A 21,329-nucleotide genomic window follows, 5' to 3' on the forward strand; every position below is an offset into this window, starting at 1 on the left:
TTCAACGCATTTTCCAATTAAAAAATAATGTGGAAATTATATGTTACCAAGGTCCAAAAAATTATATATATTTCAAAAAGTTATAAAAAAATATACCTCACCGTCCATGGTCCCACATAGCAATTGACTTTGTCACCGACCTCCTCTGATCTCAAGGTTTTATGATGCACAGTTATTGCAACAATATAGATTGGACAGAAATAAAATATTGTTTGTTACTAGTTAAGTAGTTTCTTCTGCTACTGTCAGAAATGCGGCATTGTCAGGTGTAAAGGTGGTGACAATGTTGTGGTATCTGGCAACAGGGGAAAAACAACAATGTAGCAGAGATGTTTTGGGACCATCACAGCCTTCAATAAGCAGAATTTCACATCAGACCACAATTTCATTAATAGCACCCGAGATTGTTTGACAATTTATTGATATCACCATGGCAAATATCCTCAAAACAAGCCACATTCATAATCAATAGGCTAGCCTATTTTCATCAAGGGTTTACATTAGGCTACACCAATTCCATCCAACTATTTTTAACACAAATAAAAGTAAAATATAAGCCACAAAATGTATTTGTATTTTATATTCAATACAGAAAAAATAGCAAATCGGTGTAAAATATATGAATATAGGCCTACCCCAGTGTTTCCACCTGTGGACAATTTCCTATATACAACAGAAGTAGGGACATGGAGAGGGGGAGGGCAGCCCCTTTTCATTCCCCTGCCCTTTTTTTTCTGATGTGCCCCACTTGTCCCGATCGCCCCTCCACTGATCCATGCCACGATCCGCAACTGGGAAGCTGGAATGCACAATTAGCTAAAAAACAAATACTATAATTGGATCCTACTCCCAGCTAAAATTAGGTGTAAAAGACTTTCAGATGGATTTTAAAAAGGGTGCAATTTCATGGTACTTGCGTTCAAATGCTACTCTCCCTTGCATTTAGCTTTTAGTCTGTAATTTTAAAAGATCACAGACCTCTACGCCTGGCAATGCAGCAGCAACTTTTGCCAGGTGGAACCAAATGTATGCCTCATTTATTCAGCTAATTTGCAATGAACCACCCTATTTAAATGAGGCGTGCGCCCAGGTTTGCAACGGATGGAAGTGAAGAAGGCACACCACCTGACAAATTTGTACGTATGTATGTTTTGTTTTATTGTAGATATTGGTTATTAACTCTAATCACTTTCTCCGGGTGATAGTAATGTGTGAGCAAATAGGGGTTTTGATTTCTGAACACAGCCTCATTACCTTTTGGTGGGGTTATTGGAATATGAGTCGAGTCTATACATCCCATGACTTTTGGGATTCCAAATATATTTTAAAACTCACATTGGGTCTTTACTTGCTCTCTTTCTGAAATCGGAAAGCAAATGTATTGTGTCATGTTGAACCAAATGACAAAGTATTCGCTTTGCAATTTCAGAATCGATTCATCAAAACATCTGTGACTTCTGTGATACATTTTGATACATTTTTATATGGAGGACCTTGTTGGTCACATAAACATGTAGTGCTGTGGTCATAGTCAATACAGGAATTGCATGATTCTTTCTGGTGGGTGATTCTAGATCTTTGTAGGAAAGATCTGGAAAGCCATTTTGCAGGAACAAACTAGAAATCAAGAATCGCAACTTGGACTTGCACCACCCATTACCTTGACTTGACTCGCAACCAGGCTGCAAGGGACGATACGTTGTGCTTAAAATTACTACCTGCGCTTCTTATTAACATGTTTTATTCAACAGGTTTATAAATCATATACACAATTCTAACATTTTTCTGGAGAAATCTCAATTCCCAACAACCCCAAAAAACTGAAAAATAGTTTACTACACTGCCACAGATCAAAGAGGTTACAGGCAGGCAAGACACCCGTCAGCAGAGGTGCTGACCAGGACCATCACATCTCAGCAGGAGCCAGCCCCACAAATCAAAGAGGTCGTCGTCCCTTGGACAGATGGTTAAACAACAAAGCACCCCTCTCCAGACACCTTTGGAATGCAAGAAGCACAGCCATCAAGATGACCGAGAGTAAGATGAGGCTCACCAGAAAAAACATTTGACACCCAGCACAACCCTGTCTCATCTGCAAGCATACCAACTAAAACCTTAGAAACAAAGAATGGATGATTTCATATTTAGTAGCAAAACACCAAAAATTACCAGTTTAATATAGGTTCCCCCCCTAAATTAATATCAAACAGGACAATGGACCATGGCACTCAGACCAACTCCATTCAAAACTAAAGTAACAGTGACAACAAAAGCCAAACAATATTCAAACACATCCACATATGTCATGTTTAGTCTCGATTGAAAAGGCATTCAACCAAACGAACGACTAAGTAAAAGACGACTAAATAATGCACTAAACAAACCATAATCACAACTGCTTCCACAATGTAACTCCCTCTTAAGAGGACAATAGGACTCCTAGTGCCCAAGAGAAGGAGGGCACTGCGACAGCCCTTAAATGGACACAAACAGATATATATTTTTTAAATTCACCGATTACAATTGAAACCCTGCCTAGCACGCATATGTCTGAGGCCCAAAAGGGGGATTCTAAAAGATAACACAATCTAGAACAGCTGGAAACTAAAATGATTTGTCATTGATTTATGATGTCAAAACATGCCACCTTGTTTAATATCAAATTAAAGAGGAGAACTAAAGGATCTAAAAAATGTGAATACTAACCCCACCATACTTATACTCAGAAAATTATCCATAAAAAACTATTTAGGGACAATATCTAAAAGTCATGAAGGCTGCAACCTTCCAATACACATCTTAGCAAAAGGGGGGATAGACAGCCCGTCAAAAGGACATCTGAAATTTACGACATCCAAATCAACCATTCAGAAATTGGAGGGACAAAGATCAGAATCTCTTTGTCTAAAACATATAGAAATCATGGTTATAAACTACCAATTTGGAGAAGAACCCAGGAAGATTGGAATACACAGAAGTGGAAACCCAGGAAGGAATCCGGACCAGAACTTCTCTACCAACAACCTGGAAGCTTGGCAACAAAGTCCTCAAGTTGACACAGTCTATCAGGCCTCCCTGCAATTGAACTAAACCTCAGTAAACCACGCAGGTAGTAAACTTATTTACATGCTTTGTGCCTTGAGTCAGACTTGAGTAATAGATAGATAGATCTCTCTCTCTCTCACACACACACATGCACACACACTCTCTCTCTTTTAATCCTATCCACCCTGCTTTTCTCCCTTCTATCTTTACAATTACGTGTTGTCCATTTACATTTTATTAATAAACATATATCCTATTTGAACGAAACAGCCTCATGGTAAATTCATGCAGATTAACCTCACTGCTAATCTGAATTTGTATTAGTAAAGTATTGTGGTAACTTGCTTATCAACCCGGTCTTGTTTTAAGAGAACTTGACCACTGTGGGTTGTATGTGTGGGGGTCACTAGATAATAGGACTTTATTCAGCAAATTATAATTTCTTCTGAAATTGATACCAGATGAAATGGAAACTCTACTTTAAAGTCCTATGACAATCGAAAGTACTTACTAATAAAACAATAACTGTAATGATAAATTAAAACAATTTGGCTGTATCTTATCAGATCAGCAACCTTTCATTTCATTAAACTATTTACAGGTTACGCTCATTCAGTGGAATTCGATGCAGATGAGATGAGTGCACCTTTACGCCAGACATAGGCACTTCTTCAAAATTCAATTTCTTTGACATTGCTGCCATGGACATGCTTTTGCTATCTTCCCTTGTTTTTCAGTGATTGCAAAGTTGACTTAGTACATTTTTACACTTTTAAAATGTATGTTGTGGAAATGGCAATTAACTAAAACTATGCCAATAATTTGGAGGAAAAGGTCATTTGCTTTAAATCAGAGTCTTAAATGTTTCTTTGAACTCTAAAACATTTTAATTTTTACTAAATTAAAACATTGTTAGAAAATTAAAAATATATATATGAAGAGGGTGCAGATTAAAATACTTTTCATCCCAAGGATCCCACAGCTCATAACTACAAATTAGTATTTTTAAAAAAGAACAAGAAGTAAGCAGGCATAGTAACAGGACTGATAAAGACAAAATATAAATAAGGATTCCTTCTTTTCCATCATCTCTCATGGCGGCCTCCTCCCTCCTCCATCCTTTTTCTGCCTTGAAACACAGACTTCATTTCGTCTTTCTGATTAGATGTCAGATATAGAACATGCTATTAAGAATGCAAGAGCCCTCTGTTGCTACACTGCCTGCTGGCATGATCTCTCACTGAGGTCTAATTTTCATTTCACAGAGCTTATAGGAATACTTATGACCTTTCCCAGCTGCCCAGTTGATTCCATTGGCGTAACTTTCATGAGGTCCTCCCAGATAGAGACCGTTCAGGTTAGAGCTGTGACACTTCCCATACCACCAGCCCCCTTTGTAAATGCTACTACAGTTGCAATCACAGACATCATTATCTCGATCTTTGGTGGAAAAGAGAAGGTTGTTGTGATCAGTCAAGGAATCACCTGTGGAAGGACAAAGGAGGCGTTTTCAGAGGGCTTCCATTAAGAATCTCTTTGGTCACTAATAATGTAATGTGAACAACAGGTATCCCTGATCTGAGAAGTAAATGATCTGTCATTTGTGACTTAAACCACACTCACTAGAGCTGTGGTGGTCTGAGCTCAGATAGTACACATGGCTTGATCATTGGATCATCCATTAACTCTTTGGAGATGCACAAGGAAATCAGCTTGTATCATAAACAGTGTGCAGAATGTACACCTTTTATGACCTCTAATTTTGTTGTGGTCTGCTCTTCTTGATGTCATAACTATGTTACTTACATGGTAAGAACTGTATGTTTGGTAGTTTTCAGATTTGTAACCCAGGAGAGAGAAGAAATTAAACACTCATCCACACTGCACTGTTTTTTTTGTAGAACTGCAATTACCCTAACAATTTGCATAATTTCAGAGGATTTAGGAATCGGAGATGGGGACCTACCTGCAGTAGTAGCTGCAAGTTGACCCAGAACAAGTTTGTAGTTCTCAGATTCCCCCAGAATCTTAAAGGACTGGTATTTTGCAAAAGTGGAAACATTGTCGAAATCCTGCAGATCTATTCTCAATTCATGATTCCCTTTGAGAACAAGAGTACAAAAGACTGTTTAAAGAATTGAATTACACTTTTGTAAAATGAAAAAATCTCCAGTTTTCTCTGGATTGAATCAGTGTTCAACAAACCGTAAACCTATCAGTGATGAATAGGTAGTAGCAATGACCTTAAGAAGCATATAGATTGTGTTTCATAAAACTAAATTCATCCCCAAAAAGCATTGGTGTGAATGATTTTGAATACAACTGTGCATCACTGATGGAAGACACTGTACTGTGTATTAGAGTATATTTATACATACACTCACCTAAAGGATTATTAGGAACACCATACTAATACTGTGTTTGACCCCCTTTCGCCTTCAGAACTGCCTTAATTCTACGTGGCATTGATTCAACAAGGTGCTGAAAGCATTCTTTAGAAATGTTGGCCCATATTGATAGGATAGCATCTTGCAGTTGATGGAGATTTGTGGGATGCACATCCAGGGCACGAAGCTCCCGTTCCACCACATCCCAAAGATGCTCTATTGGGTTGAGATCTGGTGACTCCCACAATTTAGTACAGTGAACTCATTGTCATGTTCAAGAAACCAATTTGAAATGATTCGACCTTTGTGACATGGTGCATTATCCTGCTGGAAGTAGCCATCAGAGGATGGGTACATGGTGGTCATAAAGGGATGGACATGGTCAGAAACAATGTTCAGGTAGGCCATGGCATTTAAACGATGCCCAATTGGCACTAAGGGGCCTAAAGTGTGCCAAGAAAACATCCCCCACACCATTACACCACCACCACCAGCCTGCACAGTGGTAACAAGGCATGATGGATCCATGTTCTCATTCTGTTTACGCCAAATTCTGACTCTACCATCTGAATGTCTCAACAGAAATCGAGACTCATCAGACCAGGCAACATTTTTCCAGTCTTCAACTGTCCAGTTTTGGTGAGCTTGTGCAAATTGTAGCCTCTTTTTCCTATTTGTAGTGGAGATGAGTGGTACCCGGTGGGGTCTTCTGCTGTTGTAGCCCATCCGCCTCAAGGTTGTACGTGTTGTGGCTTCACAAATGCTTTGCTGCATACCTCGGTTGTAACGAGTGGTTATTTCAGTCAAAGTTGCTCTTCTATCAGCTTGAATCAGTCGGCCCATTCTCCTCTGACCTCTAGCATCAACAAGGCATTTTCGCCCACAGGACTGCCGCATACTGGATGTTTTTCCCTTTTCACACCATTCTTTGTAAACCCTAGAAATGGTTGTGTGTGAAAATCCCAGTAACTGAGCAGATTGTGAAATACTCAGACCGGCCCGTCTGGCACCAACAACCATGCCACGCTCAAAATTGCTTAAATCACCTTTCTTTCCCATTCAGACATTCAGTTTGGAGTTCAGGAGATTGTCTTGACCAGGACCACACCCCTAAATGCATTGAAGCAACTGCCATGTGATTGGTTGGTTAGATAATTGCATTAATGAGAAATTGAACAGGTGTTCCTAATAATCCTTTAGGTGAGTGTATATTGATAAAATGGGGTTAATATTTAAATATTATTTTAGCCTTAGGTTGTAGTTTAAATAAAATACAATGTTTAATTGTAATATTAATTTTAATTCGAAGTCAGATGCACATTTATTTGATCCAGTGCACAGTATCTGGACTAATTCTGTTCTGCACTCTTTCTTCTGTTAGGAAAGCTGACTAAATATGTAGAGGTGCATTTGCTTTATTTAGGTTTGATATTAAGCCCCCCTTTTTTTCTGACCCTTTGATCCCCAAATGCACCACCTCATGCTGACTCACTGTGTGATCCAAACAGACTCACCTGCACTGGTCAGTGAATGAATATAGTTGTTCCCCAACCAGAACTCTGACTCCTGGTTCCCAAACCCTCTCTTGTAGGAGGTCCAGTCTCTGTAGAAATCCACTGATCCATCCATCCTTCTCTGGAAAACCTGAAACCACACACCCAAGGAAGGAGTGAGACCACTGAGTGGAGATGCTTTAAAGGCAGTGATGAATATCCAGCTGATATGTGTCTGCTGTTGAATGTGTTTTTCTCCATTTACCCCTAAAGTTATCAAAATCTGAATTCAAAACAGCTCTGACTTAGAGCAGAAAAAATTAAAGGCTGGCCTACAGGGTCAGAATACACAATACACCAGAGAAAAAGACTAGACAGCAGCTTTCAACAATGTACAATTGAGTACAAACTCATTTTGGTCCCATTTCTTATGCGTTCTTTCCCTTAGGCACAGGCAGTTGGTTCTTCAGAGTTCACTCACCAGCCAGCCCCCCCCGTCAGTGGTCATGTCACAGTAGACATGGATGGGGTTGCCTTCCCCTGTGTACACTGTGTACCAGCCACTCAGGGAGCTCCCCAGGTCCAGCAGGTCCTTACAGTTCCCAGGCCCTGAGAGGACGACACTGGCACACTGACAGCTGACTGGACCACTGCCTCCCTGCCCAGTCTAAAGGGAGCACTGGAATATGACTGTTCTTGGGTCACTTTAATTATACACAACATCAGCTTCCTGCAGGTGACTACAAAAACCTTTTCATTATTCACTCGTTCTGGAAATATAACTGTAGGCTTTGCTTGCCTTTGCCTTTAACACCTGCCTTTGGGTAAAGTGTGTTAAACATGTCCCTTCAGGTGCACAGTTAAGAAGATATTGAGTCTCAAAAGCTCAGAAGAAATGAAAACCAGTAAGAGAAGATTGTTACACAAATTATGCAGTGAAATAGTGGCAGGGGTATTGTGGACTGTCTGTTGAAGATATGTTGCTTATCAAAATCTTACTGGTGCTGCTGTATTGATCCCCAGGTTCTCCTTTCTGCCCTAAAACAAACATAAATGAAAATCAATACAGGATACTGAGCCTTTGAATATTAATTTCCCAGTGCTGTTTCTGCTCAGATGACTGCAAAACAACTCTGTTAAGATTTTTCACTTCCAACCCACAGTAAAGAGGAGTCCTGAGCACAGACAAACACACAGCACCCAAAGTGAGTGTTGCTTTGTTTGATTTATACAATGAAAATCCCTTCATATGTGGCTATATAAGAGGTTTTGGGTAAGAACTAGGTCAGACTACACATACATACAATTATATACAGTTAGAAAATGAGAAGCTATACAGATGTTTAGTTCTTAATGTTATTTATGTACTATGGCAGAGATTTGCTTTTCAGATTGATGTCTTTCTTCTCACTGATGAAACTCAGCAGTCCCTCAGCTCTTCTCCCAGGTATCTTAGGAAGGACAGAATAGTAGAAAGTGCTTCCTGATATTCACCTTTGATTCCAACAGGGCCTATTTTTCCAAAAGCTCCTGGTTGTCCTCTGACCCCTGAAACATAGAAATGGAGATGCCAAACAGATTCTCTGGAGCAGCTGTCCCCAGGGTGATGTTGGAGGGATTGAGTAACAATGGAGGTTTAGCTTTGGTTAGTTTTAAAATAGAACCACCTAATAGCATGATTCAGGCAAGATGTTTAGGAATAGAATAAGGGGGAAAAAATAATAGTTGGAGTATTTATCCAGTACTTCAAGCAATGGCATCGTTAGGGCTTCTTGGTCAAGACACAAATCTTTTAATGGGCCAAGTATTACTATTTTAAATTAAAAAAAGAATGAGTATTGTCTGCTCACGGTGCTGGTGTTTATCCAGTACTTAAACTCCATGAAGTTAAAAGTTGTTCAATAAAAACTGTCCCAAATAAACAATTAATCAATCAAGGTAGTGGAATAAAAATAAAGTAAAGAAAGGAAAAACCCCAATCCAAAATACAAATAAATATATTGGCAGGGCTTTGTTTAAACAGTTTTATTTTAAAATTATAAATAAGCATTAGAACTACAAACCACAGGATCGCAGCAGCAGAGAGCAAAATGGTACTGAATATTGCAGAAAGGCTAAACAGTCTAGCAAAGGATATGAAGAAAGGGAAGAAATCGGCTCGTCACTCCTAACATGTTCTTTCTTACTCTATTAAACAATTCCCTTCGTTGTACAGCACGTTTTAACCCAGGCTTCTCTGTGCTCTTACAACCAGGTTTCTAGGTCTCATTTTCCCTCATCGTACTCCCTCCTGCTCTCAAGTCTCTCTGTTATGTTCATTTCTTCAATTTTTCTTGCTGTTTTTCTCCCTCTCCATCTTTGAGCTACCTTCCTTTTTAAAAGGTAAATATAGTCTCCACTTACGTCCATTTCTAATTGTAATCTCATTCTCTAATCTCTGAGCTCTGATGTTGATCACATGTGTAAACCATAACCCCAACTGTAGTATCAAACCATATCCCTAACCCTGACCCTCAATCTAAGTGTGGGGAGAAACCAGAACAATTGGGTCTCACCTTCAGGGCCTGGTAGGCCAGGTTCTCCCTTGGTGCCTGGAGTGCCAGGGCTGCCCGCTGTCCCTGGGTGTCCTGGGCAGCCCTGAAGGAGAGTCAGTCTCTCATTGTCGTTCACACCCACAACTTTCACCACTGAAACACAGGAGCACAGCCTAACAAAAACACCTGGAGCACAGAACTGGAGGGGCCAGCTGCAGGTAAGGGATAAACTCTCCTTTCTGAGGGAAAGGCTATCTGATTCAGTAAGGTATCCGAACAGGGTGGATAATGTCCTATTTCACAGTGATCTGAATCTGTGCAGGCTTCCATTAAGCTTGGCAATTGCTGAAAGGCTTCTTCTCAAATACACCACCTATCATGTTACTAATGCCCTTGGCAACAAAATAGAGATGGTTTCCACTATACATTTGAAAGTCATTATTATCTTCTGCACCATAAACTCATCTTCACCATCTGCATTTAGCCAAATGTTTTTACTCATTTGTTGGTTTTAAAAGATACTAAGAAATACATTTGTATATTTTAAGTTAGTGTGATTCCAACAGGTTTTTGTAATGATCTGTTTCTTCCTATTCTATTTCTAGCTTGTTTGCTGATGTGTTGGCTACGTTATGAATGGTTTTGTTCGCTGTGAACGGATGCCTGATGGCTGAATGCAAGAAAGTGAGTTGCATTGCCTTCAATATTGCTGTTCCTGAGCAGTGGGTTTTCAGATTGTTGCCAACACTTAGATTGTTGCTTTCTCTCAGAAAACTTTTAGACATTTTTCACAAACGTTTGTTTTTGACTGGAATTCTCCTAACATGAAAATCAAAAACCACAGCACAATCAATAAAGTGCACAAACCAATTACAAACTCTATAAGAGGAAAATGTTGCTGTAGTTTTTCACACTGACACATTCAGCATATCCTGTAGGATGCAGCGCGTTAGCAGCACGACTTACCTGGACAGGTGCTTTCTGTGCCCAACACCACAGAGAGGCACAAGGACAAGATAAGAGTTTCATGAAGACTTTGAAGAAACATTGTGCTGCTGGTCAAGAGACAGTCCGCTCTCTCTCTCATCTCTCTCGATGTCAGGGATGATGTCTTCTTATGAGACAGGCTGTATTTAAAGAGTCCAGCAGTCCTGCCTCCTTTTAGACTGCTATTAGAAAGGGGGAGAGAGGAAGGGGGGCAGGACGTGGGTTTATAATCCAGTGATTGTTCTTCTCTGGGGTAAACACTGCAAATGTATTGTTAAGTAACAACTGCAAAAAAGGATATACAGAGAAAGATTAAGGTTTTGGGTGTGTATCATCCTTTCCTTTTCCCTTTGGAAAATTCTGGATTTCAAGACTTAATACAGAAGTAAATCTGAAAAACCAAATTACTACATGCACCTTTACTTTACTAGGTTCATTTTCATATCAAACATAGTCAAATTAGCTCCTTCTGTAAAACTTCATGACATCTGCCAGTATTCACTTATCTGCGTGCCCATTCATTGGTTATCAGTTTGGAATATATCATGTGATTTATTCCATAACCCAGATTAGATGAGCCTGACCTGGAACTGCTGTCCTTGAACACAGCTGGATTAACAGCACACTGTCAGACTCTGTGTGAGTGTCTCCTCAGTTGATATGGAAGAGCACTCAAGGCTTATTCTGGCAGTCCAGTTGGACAGGAGGTGAACTCTGTACTAACTGCTGGCTGTCCCCTCCCTGTTTGAACACTGAAGCTGTGGTGGCCCTCTGAGAACACACAGCTGAGACACAGGCCGTGATGCAATCTGTCATTGATACAGTCTGGGGTAGTTGTAGGAGGTCAATCTTTTATGGAGATCTGCTACAAACCACCCTGGAAACAGACATCCAGTTCAGAGAGTTCAATGAAGAGCGACCAAAATAGTGCCTGGTGCAAAGAGAATGTCATAACAGAGCGATTAAAGAACCACCATTCTTCCCTATTGAGCTGAAGAGACAAGGGGATTAGATGAATGTATTCCAAGAAGTCCTCAAAGGTAATGACAATTCAGATTTCTTCTGTAATGCCCAGAAATAAGTCAATGACCCATATACAGGATTACAGTGATATACCATGATGCAGGGCACTAAATCACAGTGAAGTCATTGTAAAGAGGCATAGAAAATCATTAAATAATGTATTGAAACCTTTATCAGAAATTGCCAATGATGGGAAAACTGCCCAAATAAAATGCAGATTATCCTTGGTCAACTTTCTTTAGAGAGAGAGACAGGAACTCAATCTTTATTCCTTCACTTTACCTGCTGACTATCTGTACAAAAGTCAGCATTTAATGATGTGTTAAATCAGCCAGTCAGAGCTGAAAACATGATTTCCCTGCTTTACAACTGTTGTTATTGCCAGAACAATGTTTCTTATAACTGCTACAGATGCTGTTGCAGTAAATTATGATAATTGAGAAATCTATTCAGACACAAAACAACATCTAGATATTGTTTTAATTTTGTATTCGTTTTTTTGCTTCTCGTGGAAGTTGCCAAACATAGACTGAAGCTGCTTTCATTTTGGAATTTGCAGAAGTCAGTTTAGTCTCATAGTTTATCAGATGTAATCTGAGATTGATACCAGTTCATGGGAGAATGTACCATTATCAGCAGGGAGCTTGTACAGATAGTTGTAAACCCCCTGTTTGGCACTTCCCTGTCTGAAACTTCCCCGTCACCACTAGATATTACCATTGCTCCTTTTCCATAGTATCGCCTGCTACTTATTGAATCATTGCTTCTCCCTATCTGTGCTAGTTACCGCACCATACCGCAGTCTCCCCGTTACAATAGTGATTGGTGTATTTGGAGTTCATGTGGTCATTCAGTCAGTATTAAATGAATGAATCAATGAGGGCAAAGTCACCTCACCCAGATATTTATGCATTCATTTATTTATTCATGTTTGTTTGTTACTTTCAAATATGTAATACCTAAAACTGAAAAAATGTTGTTTAATGTTGCTAAATATAAGAAGCTGCAGTCAAGCATATTCCTGTGCATCATCATAGACATGCTGTTGCTGTCTTCCCTTGTTTTTCAGTGAATGCACATTTGATTCAACATATTTATATCTGCTTTCAGAACTTTTGGCAGACTTTATACTGCTTTATACTTATATTGTAATGTATTGTGTGAAAAAGGCAATGAACTACAACAATGCAAGCCTATGATGTAGAGGAAAAGCTGTTTTTATAAAAAAAAAAGTTTTTATTTTGACTAAATTAAAAGTCTTAAATCACATGTTGTATTTATACATGAAGAGGGTGCAGTTTAAAATACTCCCCACAGCCCATAACTAGAATGACTAAAGCAAAGTAAGATAACGAAGTAAACAGGCATCATCTCTCACTGAGGTCTCGTCCCCAGTATTTCTATATTTCAAGGACTTGCTTTCCTGCCTTGAAATGCAGGCTAAGATTTGTTCTATTGTGATGTGTTCAGGGTTGAAGATAATGGATAACTTTGGCCCTGCAGCACACTGTGAGCCCAGCCTACTCATGCTGCTGTATTAGCCTCACTATTCTACCTGGCTAAGACTTTCTAGAAATGTTTCTGCATTGTGAGACAACTAAGGGCATGAAGGCTATAGGGTTAATAAGCTGCAAATAGAGAATAGGCTGAAGGAACTCTCACTGATCTTTGCTGATCAGTGTCCAAGAAGAGTTGCACAAAGCTTGCTGAACATCATGTGTTAACACAAAGGCAAGGATGTGTCCTTCTCCAACAAATTTAGACATCTGATATACACTCACCTAAAGGATTATTAGGAACACCTGTTCAATTTCTCATTAATGCAATTATCTAACCAACCAATCACATGGCAGTTGCTTCAATGCATTTAGGGGTGTGATCCTGGTCAAGACAATCTCCTGAACTCCAAACTGAATGTCTGAATGGGAAAGAAAGGTGATTTAAGCAATTTTGAGCGTGGCATGGTTGTTGGTGCCAGACGGGCCGGTCTGAGTATTTCACAATCTGCTCAGTTACTGGGATTTTCACGCACAACCATTTCTAGGGTTTACAAAGAATGGTGTGAAAAGGGAAAAACATCCAGTATGCGGCAGTCCTGTGGGCGAAAATGCCTTGTTGATGCTAGAGGTCAGAGGAGAATGGGCCGACTGATTCAAGCTGATAGAAGAGCAACTTTGACTGAAATAACCACTCGTTACAACCGAGGTATGCAGCAAAGCATTTGTGAAACCACAACACGTACAACCTTGAGGCGGATGGGCTACAACAGCAGAAGACCCCACCGGGTACCACTCATCTCCACTACAAATAGGAAAAAGAGGCTACAATTTGCACAAGCTCACCAAAATTGGACAGTTGAAGACTGGAAAAATGTTGCCTGGTCTGATGAGTCTCGATTTCTGTTGAGACATTCAGATGGTAGAGTCAGAATTTGGCGTAAACAGAATGAGAACATGGATCCATCATGCCTTGTTACCACTGTGCAGGCTGGTGGTGGTGGTGTAATGGTGTGGGGGATGTTTTCTTGGCACACTTTAGGCCCCTTAGTGCCAATTGGGCATCGTTTAAATGCCACGGCCTACCTGAGCATTGTTTCTGACCATGTCCATCCCTTTATGACCACCATGTACCCATCCTCTGATGGCTACTTCCAGCAGGATAATGCACCATGTCACAAAGGTCGAATCATTTCAAATTGGTTTCTTGAACATGACAATGAGTTCACTGTACTAAACTGGCCCCCACAGTCACCAGATCTCAACCCAATAGAGCATCTTTGGGATGTGGTGGAACGGGAGCTTCGTGCCCTGGATGTGCATCCCACAAATCTCCATCAACTGCAAGATGCTATCCTATCAATATGGGCCAACATTTCTAAAGAATGCTTTCAGCACCTTGTTGAATCAATGCCACATACAATTAAGGCAGTTCTGAAGGTGAAAGGGGGTCAAACACAGTATTAGTATGGTGTTCCTAATAATCCTTTAGGTGAGTGTATATTGAGAATGCAAGAGGCCTCTCTCTGTGGTCGTGATCTCTCACTGAGGTCTAATTTTCATTTCGCAGCGCTTATAGGAATAGTTATGACCTTTCCCAGTTACCCAGTTGATTCCATTGGCGTAGCTTTCATGAGCGCCTCCCAGGTAGAGACCGTTCAAGTTAGATCTGTGACACTTTGTATACCACCAGCCCCCTTTGTACATGCTACTACAGTTGCAATCACAGACATCGTTGTCTTGATCTTTGGTGGAAAAGTGATGGTTGTTGTGAGCAGTCAAGGAATCACCTGTGGAGGACAAAGAAGGCATTTTCAGAGGGCTTCCAGGAGAATATCTTTGGTCACTAATTTGTAATGTGAACAACTTGTATCCCTGATCTGAGAGGTAAATTCTCTGTCATTTGTAACATAAACCACACTCACTCAGAGAGTACACTCTGTTTGAGCACTGGGTAATTATCCCTTAACTTTTTGGAGCTGCACGAGGAAATCAACTTGAATGACCATCAGTGTGCAGAATTTACACCTTAAATTACTTCTAACTTTGTTTTGGTTTCCTACTCTTGATGACATAATAACATTACTTATGTGATAAGCCCTGCATGTTTGGTATTTTTCATCTTTGTAACCCAGGAGTGAAAAGGAATAAACTTAACCTCTAATCCACACTACACTAGATTCTTATAGACTGGCAGAACTGCAATGATCCTAACGATTTGCATCATTTCAGTGGACTTGGGATTGGAATTGGGGACTTACCTGCAGTACTGTCCTCATGTCCACCCAGAACAAGTTTGTAGTTCTCAGGTTCCCCCAGAATCTTAAAGGACTGGTATTTTGCAAAAGAGGAAACATTGTCGAAATCCTGGAAGTCAACCCTCAATTCATGTTTCCCTTTCAAAGGAAGAGTAGACAAGACTCTGTTTAAGTAATTGAATCAAACTTCTGATTTCTGTAAAATGAAACAGGATAGATTGATATTATTCAGATACAGAAATCCCTCAATATATGCAAGAGTTGTGTTCCTTTGCTTATCACAAAGCAAACAATGGAAATGTGATGCTATGCATTACTCAGACACAATAATGTATACACTGCTATCACACTTGAGGTAACAAAATGAAAGATTTTTCAGTCAATACTTTATATATACAATTACCTGACTATGGGCTTTCAGAAAAGTCTGTGTAAAGCTGGTTTGTTGGAAGAGTACAGGAGGACCACTTGTCCACACCCATTTGGTCAAGCCAGGGATTCGATGGTTACAAGACAGTCAACTTCTTCCATCCTCAATGTAAAATGTACTGCTTGTCTCAGTTTTACTGCTCACAATACTATTGACTGACTGATGATGTGATTCACTCGGATTCACAGACATACATCCCTACCACGCAAGTTAATGACTTTGGTGTGATTTAAACTTCTTGAGTGGCACTGAAGGTTTATACAGACACATACACACCCTGTCTTAACTTAGTTCAATCAATTGGAATCTCCAGTTTTCTCTAGATTGAATCAGTGTTCAACAAACTGTAAAAATATATCACTGATGAACAGAATGACCTTAAGAAGCATACAGATTGTGTTTCATAAAATTAAATTAATTCTCTTCAAATGAAGGGTGTAAATGATTTTGACTTCAGTTGTACTGTACTTACACTGTACTGTACTGTATTTACACATATGAATATATTGATTTTGTATTTGATTTTTTATATTAAAACCTTAGGTAATAGTTGGAATTAAATATAATATTTGAACTCAATGCACATTTATTTTAGCCATTTTAATATAGTTCACTACTCTGCTATTCTTAGGTCTGGTATATACATAATAATACACCAACACTGAATAAAAGGGCAACGACCACATATTTATAACAGGGAAAATAAGTGCAAGTGATCTGGACTAATTCTGTTCTATACTCTATTGCTCTTTGTAAATTTTAATTGGGTGTGAATGATTTTGAATACACTGTGCATCACTGATGGAAGACACTGCACTGTGTAGTTAAGTATATTTATAAATATAGTGATGAAACATGGATCATATTTTAGTATTATTCTAGCCTTACGTTATAGTTGAAATTAAATTCAATATTTGAACACAAATGAAATATAATTATTGAAACTGATCATTATTCCAAGTCAGATGCACATTTATTTGTGCCATTTACATATACTTACCTACTATGCACCAATAGTGAGAGTGTCAACTATAATGTACATAACAGGAAATTAACCAAATAAAATGTGCAAATGATCTGGGCTAATTCTGTTTTGCACTCTATGTTGTGTTAGGAAAGCCGGCACTGACTATTTAAATATGTAAAGGTGCATGTGGTTTATTTTGTCTCATCTCTCATTCATCTCATTCATTCTCTCACATGCATTTCCACACACTGTCACAGATGTCACGGATTGCCTGGAAAAGCTGTGTTAAAGGTTTGTTATGAACATCACCCTCCCCCCAGCTTTCTACACTGACCTTTTGCACCACCTTATCCTGACTTGTGTGATGCAAACAGACTCACCTGCACTGGTCAGTGAATGAATATAGTCGTTCCCCAACCAGAACTCTGACTCCTGGTTCCCAAACCCTCTCTTGTAGGAGGTCCAGTCTCTGTAGAAATCCACAGATCCATCCATCCTTCTCTGGAAGACCTGCAACCACACACCCAGGGAAGGAGCGAGACAACTGAGTGGAGATGCTTTAAAGGCAGTGATGAATATCCAGCTGATATGCACCTGCTGTTGAATGGTTTTATCTCCATTTACCCCTAAAGTTCTCAAAATCTGAATTCAAAGCAGAATTTCCTTAGAATGGAGCAAAATAAATAATTCTAGCTGAACTCTGGCCTGGAGGGTCATAATATATGTTTATACAAGAGAGAAAGACTAGACAACAGCTTTCAACAACGGACAAACTTTTGTGGGCCAATTTTATGTGTTTTCTCCCTTAGGCACAGGCAGCTGGTTCCTTGGAGTTCACTCACCAGCCATCCACCCCCGTCAGTGCTCATGTCACAGTAGACACGGATGGGGTTGCCTTCCCCTGTGTACACTGTGTACCAGCCACTCAGGGAGCTCCCCAGGTCCAGCAGGTCCTTACAGTTCCCAGGCCCTGAGAGGACAACACTGGCACACTGACAGCTGACTGGACCACTGCCTCCCTGCCAAAGGGAGCACTGGAATATGACTGTTCTTGGGCCACTTTGTTATACACAACATCAGCTTCCTGCAGGTGACTACAAAAGACTTTGAATTATTTGCTTTTTTTGTTTTATTTTTCTAAAACAGTCGACATTCCTTTGTCAACTCGTTCTGGAAATATAATTGGAAGCTTTACTATTTTGCCTTTTGGTAAAGTGTGTTAAACTTGTCCCTTTAGGTGCACAGTTAGAAGAAAATGAGTCTCAGAAGCTGAACTGAAATGAGAACCGGTAAGAGATGCTTGTTACACAAATTAGGCAGTGAAATAGTGGCAGGGGTAATTTGTAATGTCTGTTGAAGTTAAGTTGCATATCAAAATCTTACTGGTGCTGCTGTATTGATCCCCAGGTTCTCCTTTCTGCCCTAAAACAAACGGAAAAGAAAAGTGATGTCAATATAGGATACAGAGCCTTTGAATATTAATTTCCCAGTGCTGTTTCTGCTCAAATTGCCCAAGAACAACTCTGTTAAGATTTTTCACTTCCAACCCACAGTAAAGAGGAGTCCCGAGCACAGACAAACACACAGCACCCAAAGTGTGTGTTGCTTTGTTTGATTTATACAACGAAAATCCCTTCATATGTGGCTATAAAACAGATTCTAGGTAAAAACTAGGTCAGACTACACATGAATACAATTATATACAGTTAGAAAATGAGGAGCTATACAGGTCTTTTGTTCATAATGTTATGTTTGCACTGTGGCAGAGATTTGCTTTTCAGATTGATGTCTTTCTTCTCTCTGATGAAACTCAGCAGTCCCTCAGCTCTTCTCCGAGGTATCTTAGGAAGGACAGAATAGTAGAAAGTGCTTCCTGATATTCACCTTTCATTCCAGCAGGGCCTATTTTTCCAAAAGCTCCTGGTTGTCCTCTGACCCCTGAAACATAGAAATGGAGATGCCAAACAGATTCCTCTGTGACTGGAGCAGCTGTCCCCAGGGTGATGTTGGAGGGATTGAGGCAATCCAACGCAATTATACGATTTCCATCTGGAGAGGGAAAATCTCTCTGGATTGCTCCACATCTTTCACTCACACTCCGTCATTCTGTTCAGTACTTCCCAGTTCAAAATGAAAAAAAAGGAAAAACCCAAGTCCAAAAAACAAAGAAAATTTCATTTTAGATGGTCTTTGTTTAAACTGTTTTAATTTAGAAAGAAAAATAAACATCAGAACTACAAAACATGGGACTGCAGCTGCAGAGAGAAAAATGTAATTGAATATTACAGAACGGCTAAACAGTCTATCAAAGGATATGCAGAAAAGAAAGAAATCGTCTCATCTGTCCTAACTCATTCCTTGCCACTCTATTCAGGAATCCTGTTCTTTATACTGTGCTTTTTAACCCGACCTGCTCTGTGCTCTTACAGCCACAGCTGTTTCTAGGTTTCATTTTCCCTCAACTTTCTCCCTACTGCTCTGTTTCTCTCCTTTCTTCTATTTTTCTTCCTGTTTTTCTTCCTCTCTGTCTTTGAGTTATTAATCACATGGGTAAACCCCAACCCCAACCTTAGTCTCTAACCCTATCCCTAACCCTGACCCCCACTCTAACCTTAGCTATTATACATGTGATCAACAGACTCATACATTTATTCATTGTTAATATGTGGCAATTATAATAGAGTATGCCCCGTTCATTAAAAAATTAAATGTATGTGTTCTCTGTGGCTGTAAAGAATGGAGTCGAGTCAGTTTAAGGAGCAGCGCAGTGTGGGGGAGAAACCAAAACAATTGGGCTTCACCTTGAGGGCCTGGCAGGCCGGGTTCTCCCTTGGTGCCTGGAGTGCCAGGGCTGCCCGCTGTCCCAGGGTGTCCTGGGCAGCCCTGAAGGAGAGTCAGTCTCTCATTGTCGTTCACACCCACAACTTTCACCACTGAAACACAGGAGCACAGCCTCATCAACAACACCTGGAGCACAGAGCTGGAGAGGACAGCTGCAGGTAAGGGATAAACTCTCCTTTTTTGGGGTACAGGCTAACCAATTCAATATGATATTTGAATAGGGCAAATAATGTCCTATTTCACAGTGATCTGAATCTGTGCAGGCTTCCATTAAGCTTTGCAATTGCTGAAAGGCATCTTCTTCTCAAATACATCACCTATCATGTTATGAATGCCTTTGAGAAACAACAGAGTTGGTATCCGCTCTACATTTGAAAGTCATTACTATCTTCTACACCATAAACTCATCTTCACTGTCTGCATCTAGCCAGTCGTTTTTACTAATTTGTTGGTTTTAAAAGATGCAAAGTAATCAATCTGTATCTTTTAAGTTAGTGTGGTTCCAACGGGGTCTTAAGAACATAAGAACATAAGAAAGTTTACAAACGAGATGAGGCCATTTGACCCATCGTGCTCGTTTGGTGTCCATAAATAACTAAGTGATCCTAAGTGATTGTAATGATCTGCTTCTTCATATTCAATTTCTAACTTATTTTCTGTTGGGTTGGCTATGTTATGAATGTTTGTGTTCAGACTGTCCGCTGTGAAAGTATTCCTGTTGGCAAAATGCAAAAAGAAAAATATGAGTTAAGTTGCCTTCAGTATTGCTGTCCCTCACCAGTGGAGCTTCAGATTGTTGCCGAGACAATTCTCTCAGAATACTTTTAGACATTTTTCACACACTATTTTTTGAGAAACAAATATGAGAAACAAAGACCACACACAGCACAAACAATAGAGTACAAAATCAATTACAAAACACTGTATGTTTTCTACTCAGATTCATATATTCATCACGTCCTGTAGGATGCAATGTGTTAACAACAGGACTCACCTGGACAGGTGCTTTCTTTGCCCAACACTACAAAGAGGCACAAGGACAAGATGAAGGTTTCATGAAGCCTCTGGAGAATCATTGTGCTGCTGGTCAAGAAGCTTTCCTCTCTCTGTCCTTTCTCTCACTATCATCGTTGATGTCTTCTCATTGAGGCTATATTTATACAGTCCAGCAGTCCTGCCTCCTTTCAGACTGCTGTTAGAAAGAAGGAGAGAGGGAGGGGCAGGGAGTGGGCCATTGAGTGATGGTTCTTCTCTACAAGAAACAATATAGAGAAAAAGATGAAGGATTTGGATGTTTAACATCTTGCAAAGATTAATGTTTTGTTGAACAATCCATGATTTCAAAACCTTTACTTTGTTGGGTTTATTTTCATATCAAACGTAGTCAAATTTGCTCCTGCAGGCATGGCTTATTCTGGTAGTCCAGCTGGAGAAACTGGTGGTTGTCCCTTCCCTTTTTGAACTCTGAAGCTGTGATGGCTGTCTGAGAACACAAAGGCCAACTCTACCTGATAGGATCCCAGCAGAGATACATGCTGTGATGTAATCTGTCATTGATACAGTCTGGGGTTTCTCACCAGAGGCTTTGACGTTGTAGGAGGTCAATCTTTTATGGAGATCTGGGACAATCCACTATGGGAGCAGAATTCCAGTTCAGAGTGTTCAAAGAAGAGCCACAAAATAGTGTCTGGTGCAAAGAGAATGTAATCTGCTGATTGTCTGTACATGAACACATTATATATCTCCCTGCTTTATATCCTATATATTGTTATTGTCGGAATAGTGTTGCTTACACTGTCCACTACAGATGCTGTTGCAGTAAATTATGATAATTAAAAAATCTATTCAGACACAAGAACATTTTGTTC

The 21,329-nt window shown here is 39.8% G+C and overlaps 2 protein-coding genes across 2 annotated transcripts; both read right to left on the bottom strand.

Annotated features, from left to right (window-relative positions):
• Nucleotides 1–403: 403 nt before the first annotated feature.
• Nucleotides 404–10,611, bottom strand: LOC136750071 (ficolin-1). Its single transcript, XM_066704834.1, has 8 exons — nt 10,426–10,611; nt 9,481–9,612; nt 8,420–8,473; nt 7,925–7,963; nt 7,407–7,534; nt 6,947–7,076; nt 5,012–5,146; nt 404–4,530 (listed from the first exon to the last, which is right to left on the bottom strand). The coding sequence occupies exons 1-8, from the start codon at nt 10,544–10,546 to the stop codon at nt 4,283–4,285; spliced, it is 987 nt and encodes a 328-aa protein (XP_066560931.1). The 5' UTR covers nt 10,547–10,611; the 3' UTR covers nt 404–4,282.
• Nucleotides 10,612–12,684: 2,073 nt separating this feature from the next.
• Nucleotides 12,685–20,597, bottom strand: LOC136750070 (ficolin-1). Its single transcript, XM_066704833.1, has 8 exons — nt 20,456–20,597; nt 19,422–19,553; nt 18,505–18,558; nt 18,004–18,042; nt 17,463–17,590; nt 17,001–17,130; nt 15,227–15,361; nt 12,685–14,755 (listed from the first exon to the last, which is right to left on the bottom strand). Exons 1-8 carry the CDS (start codon nt 20,535–20,537, stop codon nt 14,508–14,510), a joined length of 948 nt encoding a protein of 315 aa, XP_066560930.1. The 5' UTR covers nt 20,538–20,597; the 3' UTR covers nt 12,685–14,507.
• Nucleotides 20,598–21,329: the final 732 nt, after the last annotated feature.

Source organism: Amia ocellicauda, chromosome 5, assembly GCF_036373705.1.
Source record: "Amia ocellicauda isolate fAmiCal2 chromosome 5, fAmiCal2.hap1, whole genome shotgun sequence".
Taxonomy (NCBI): Eukaryota; Metazoa; Chordata; class Actinopteri; order Amiiformes; family Amiidae; genus Amia; species Amia ocellicauda.

What these genes read in the sequence shown, in the direction of transcription:
- LOC136750070 (XM_066704833.1), bottom strand. Translation starts at nt 20,537, where the DNA reads ATGATTCTCCAGAGGCTTCATGAAACCTTCATCTTGTCCTTGTGCCTC. An exon ending in CTGACGGGGGTGGATGGCTG is followed by an intron (nt 17,131 to 17,462) that starts GTGAGTGAACTC and finishes GTGTGGTTGCAG; the next exon opens with GTCTTCCAGAGAAGGATGGA. An exon ending in ACATGAGGACAGTACTGCAG is followed by an intron (nt 14,756 to 15,226) that starts GTAAGTCCCCAA and finishes TGTCCTCCACAG; the next exon opens with GTGATTCCTTGACTGCTCAC.
- LOC136750071 (XM_066704834.1), bottom strand. Translation starts at nt 10,546, where the DNA reads ATGAGAGAGAGAGCGGACTGTCTCTTGACCAGCAGCACAATGTTTCTT. An exon ending in AGGCCCTGTTGGAATCAAAG is followed by an intron (nt 7,964 to 8,419) that starts GTGAATATCAGG and finishes TGTTTGTTTTAG; the next exon opens with GGCAGAAAGGAGAACCTGGG. An exon ending in TCATTCACTGACCAGTGCAG is followed by an intron (nt 5,147 to 6,946) that starts GTGAGTCTGTTT and finishes TTGTTCTCAAAG; the next exon opens with GGAATCATGAATTGAGAATA.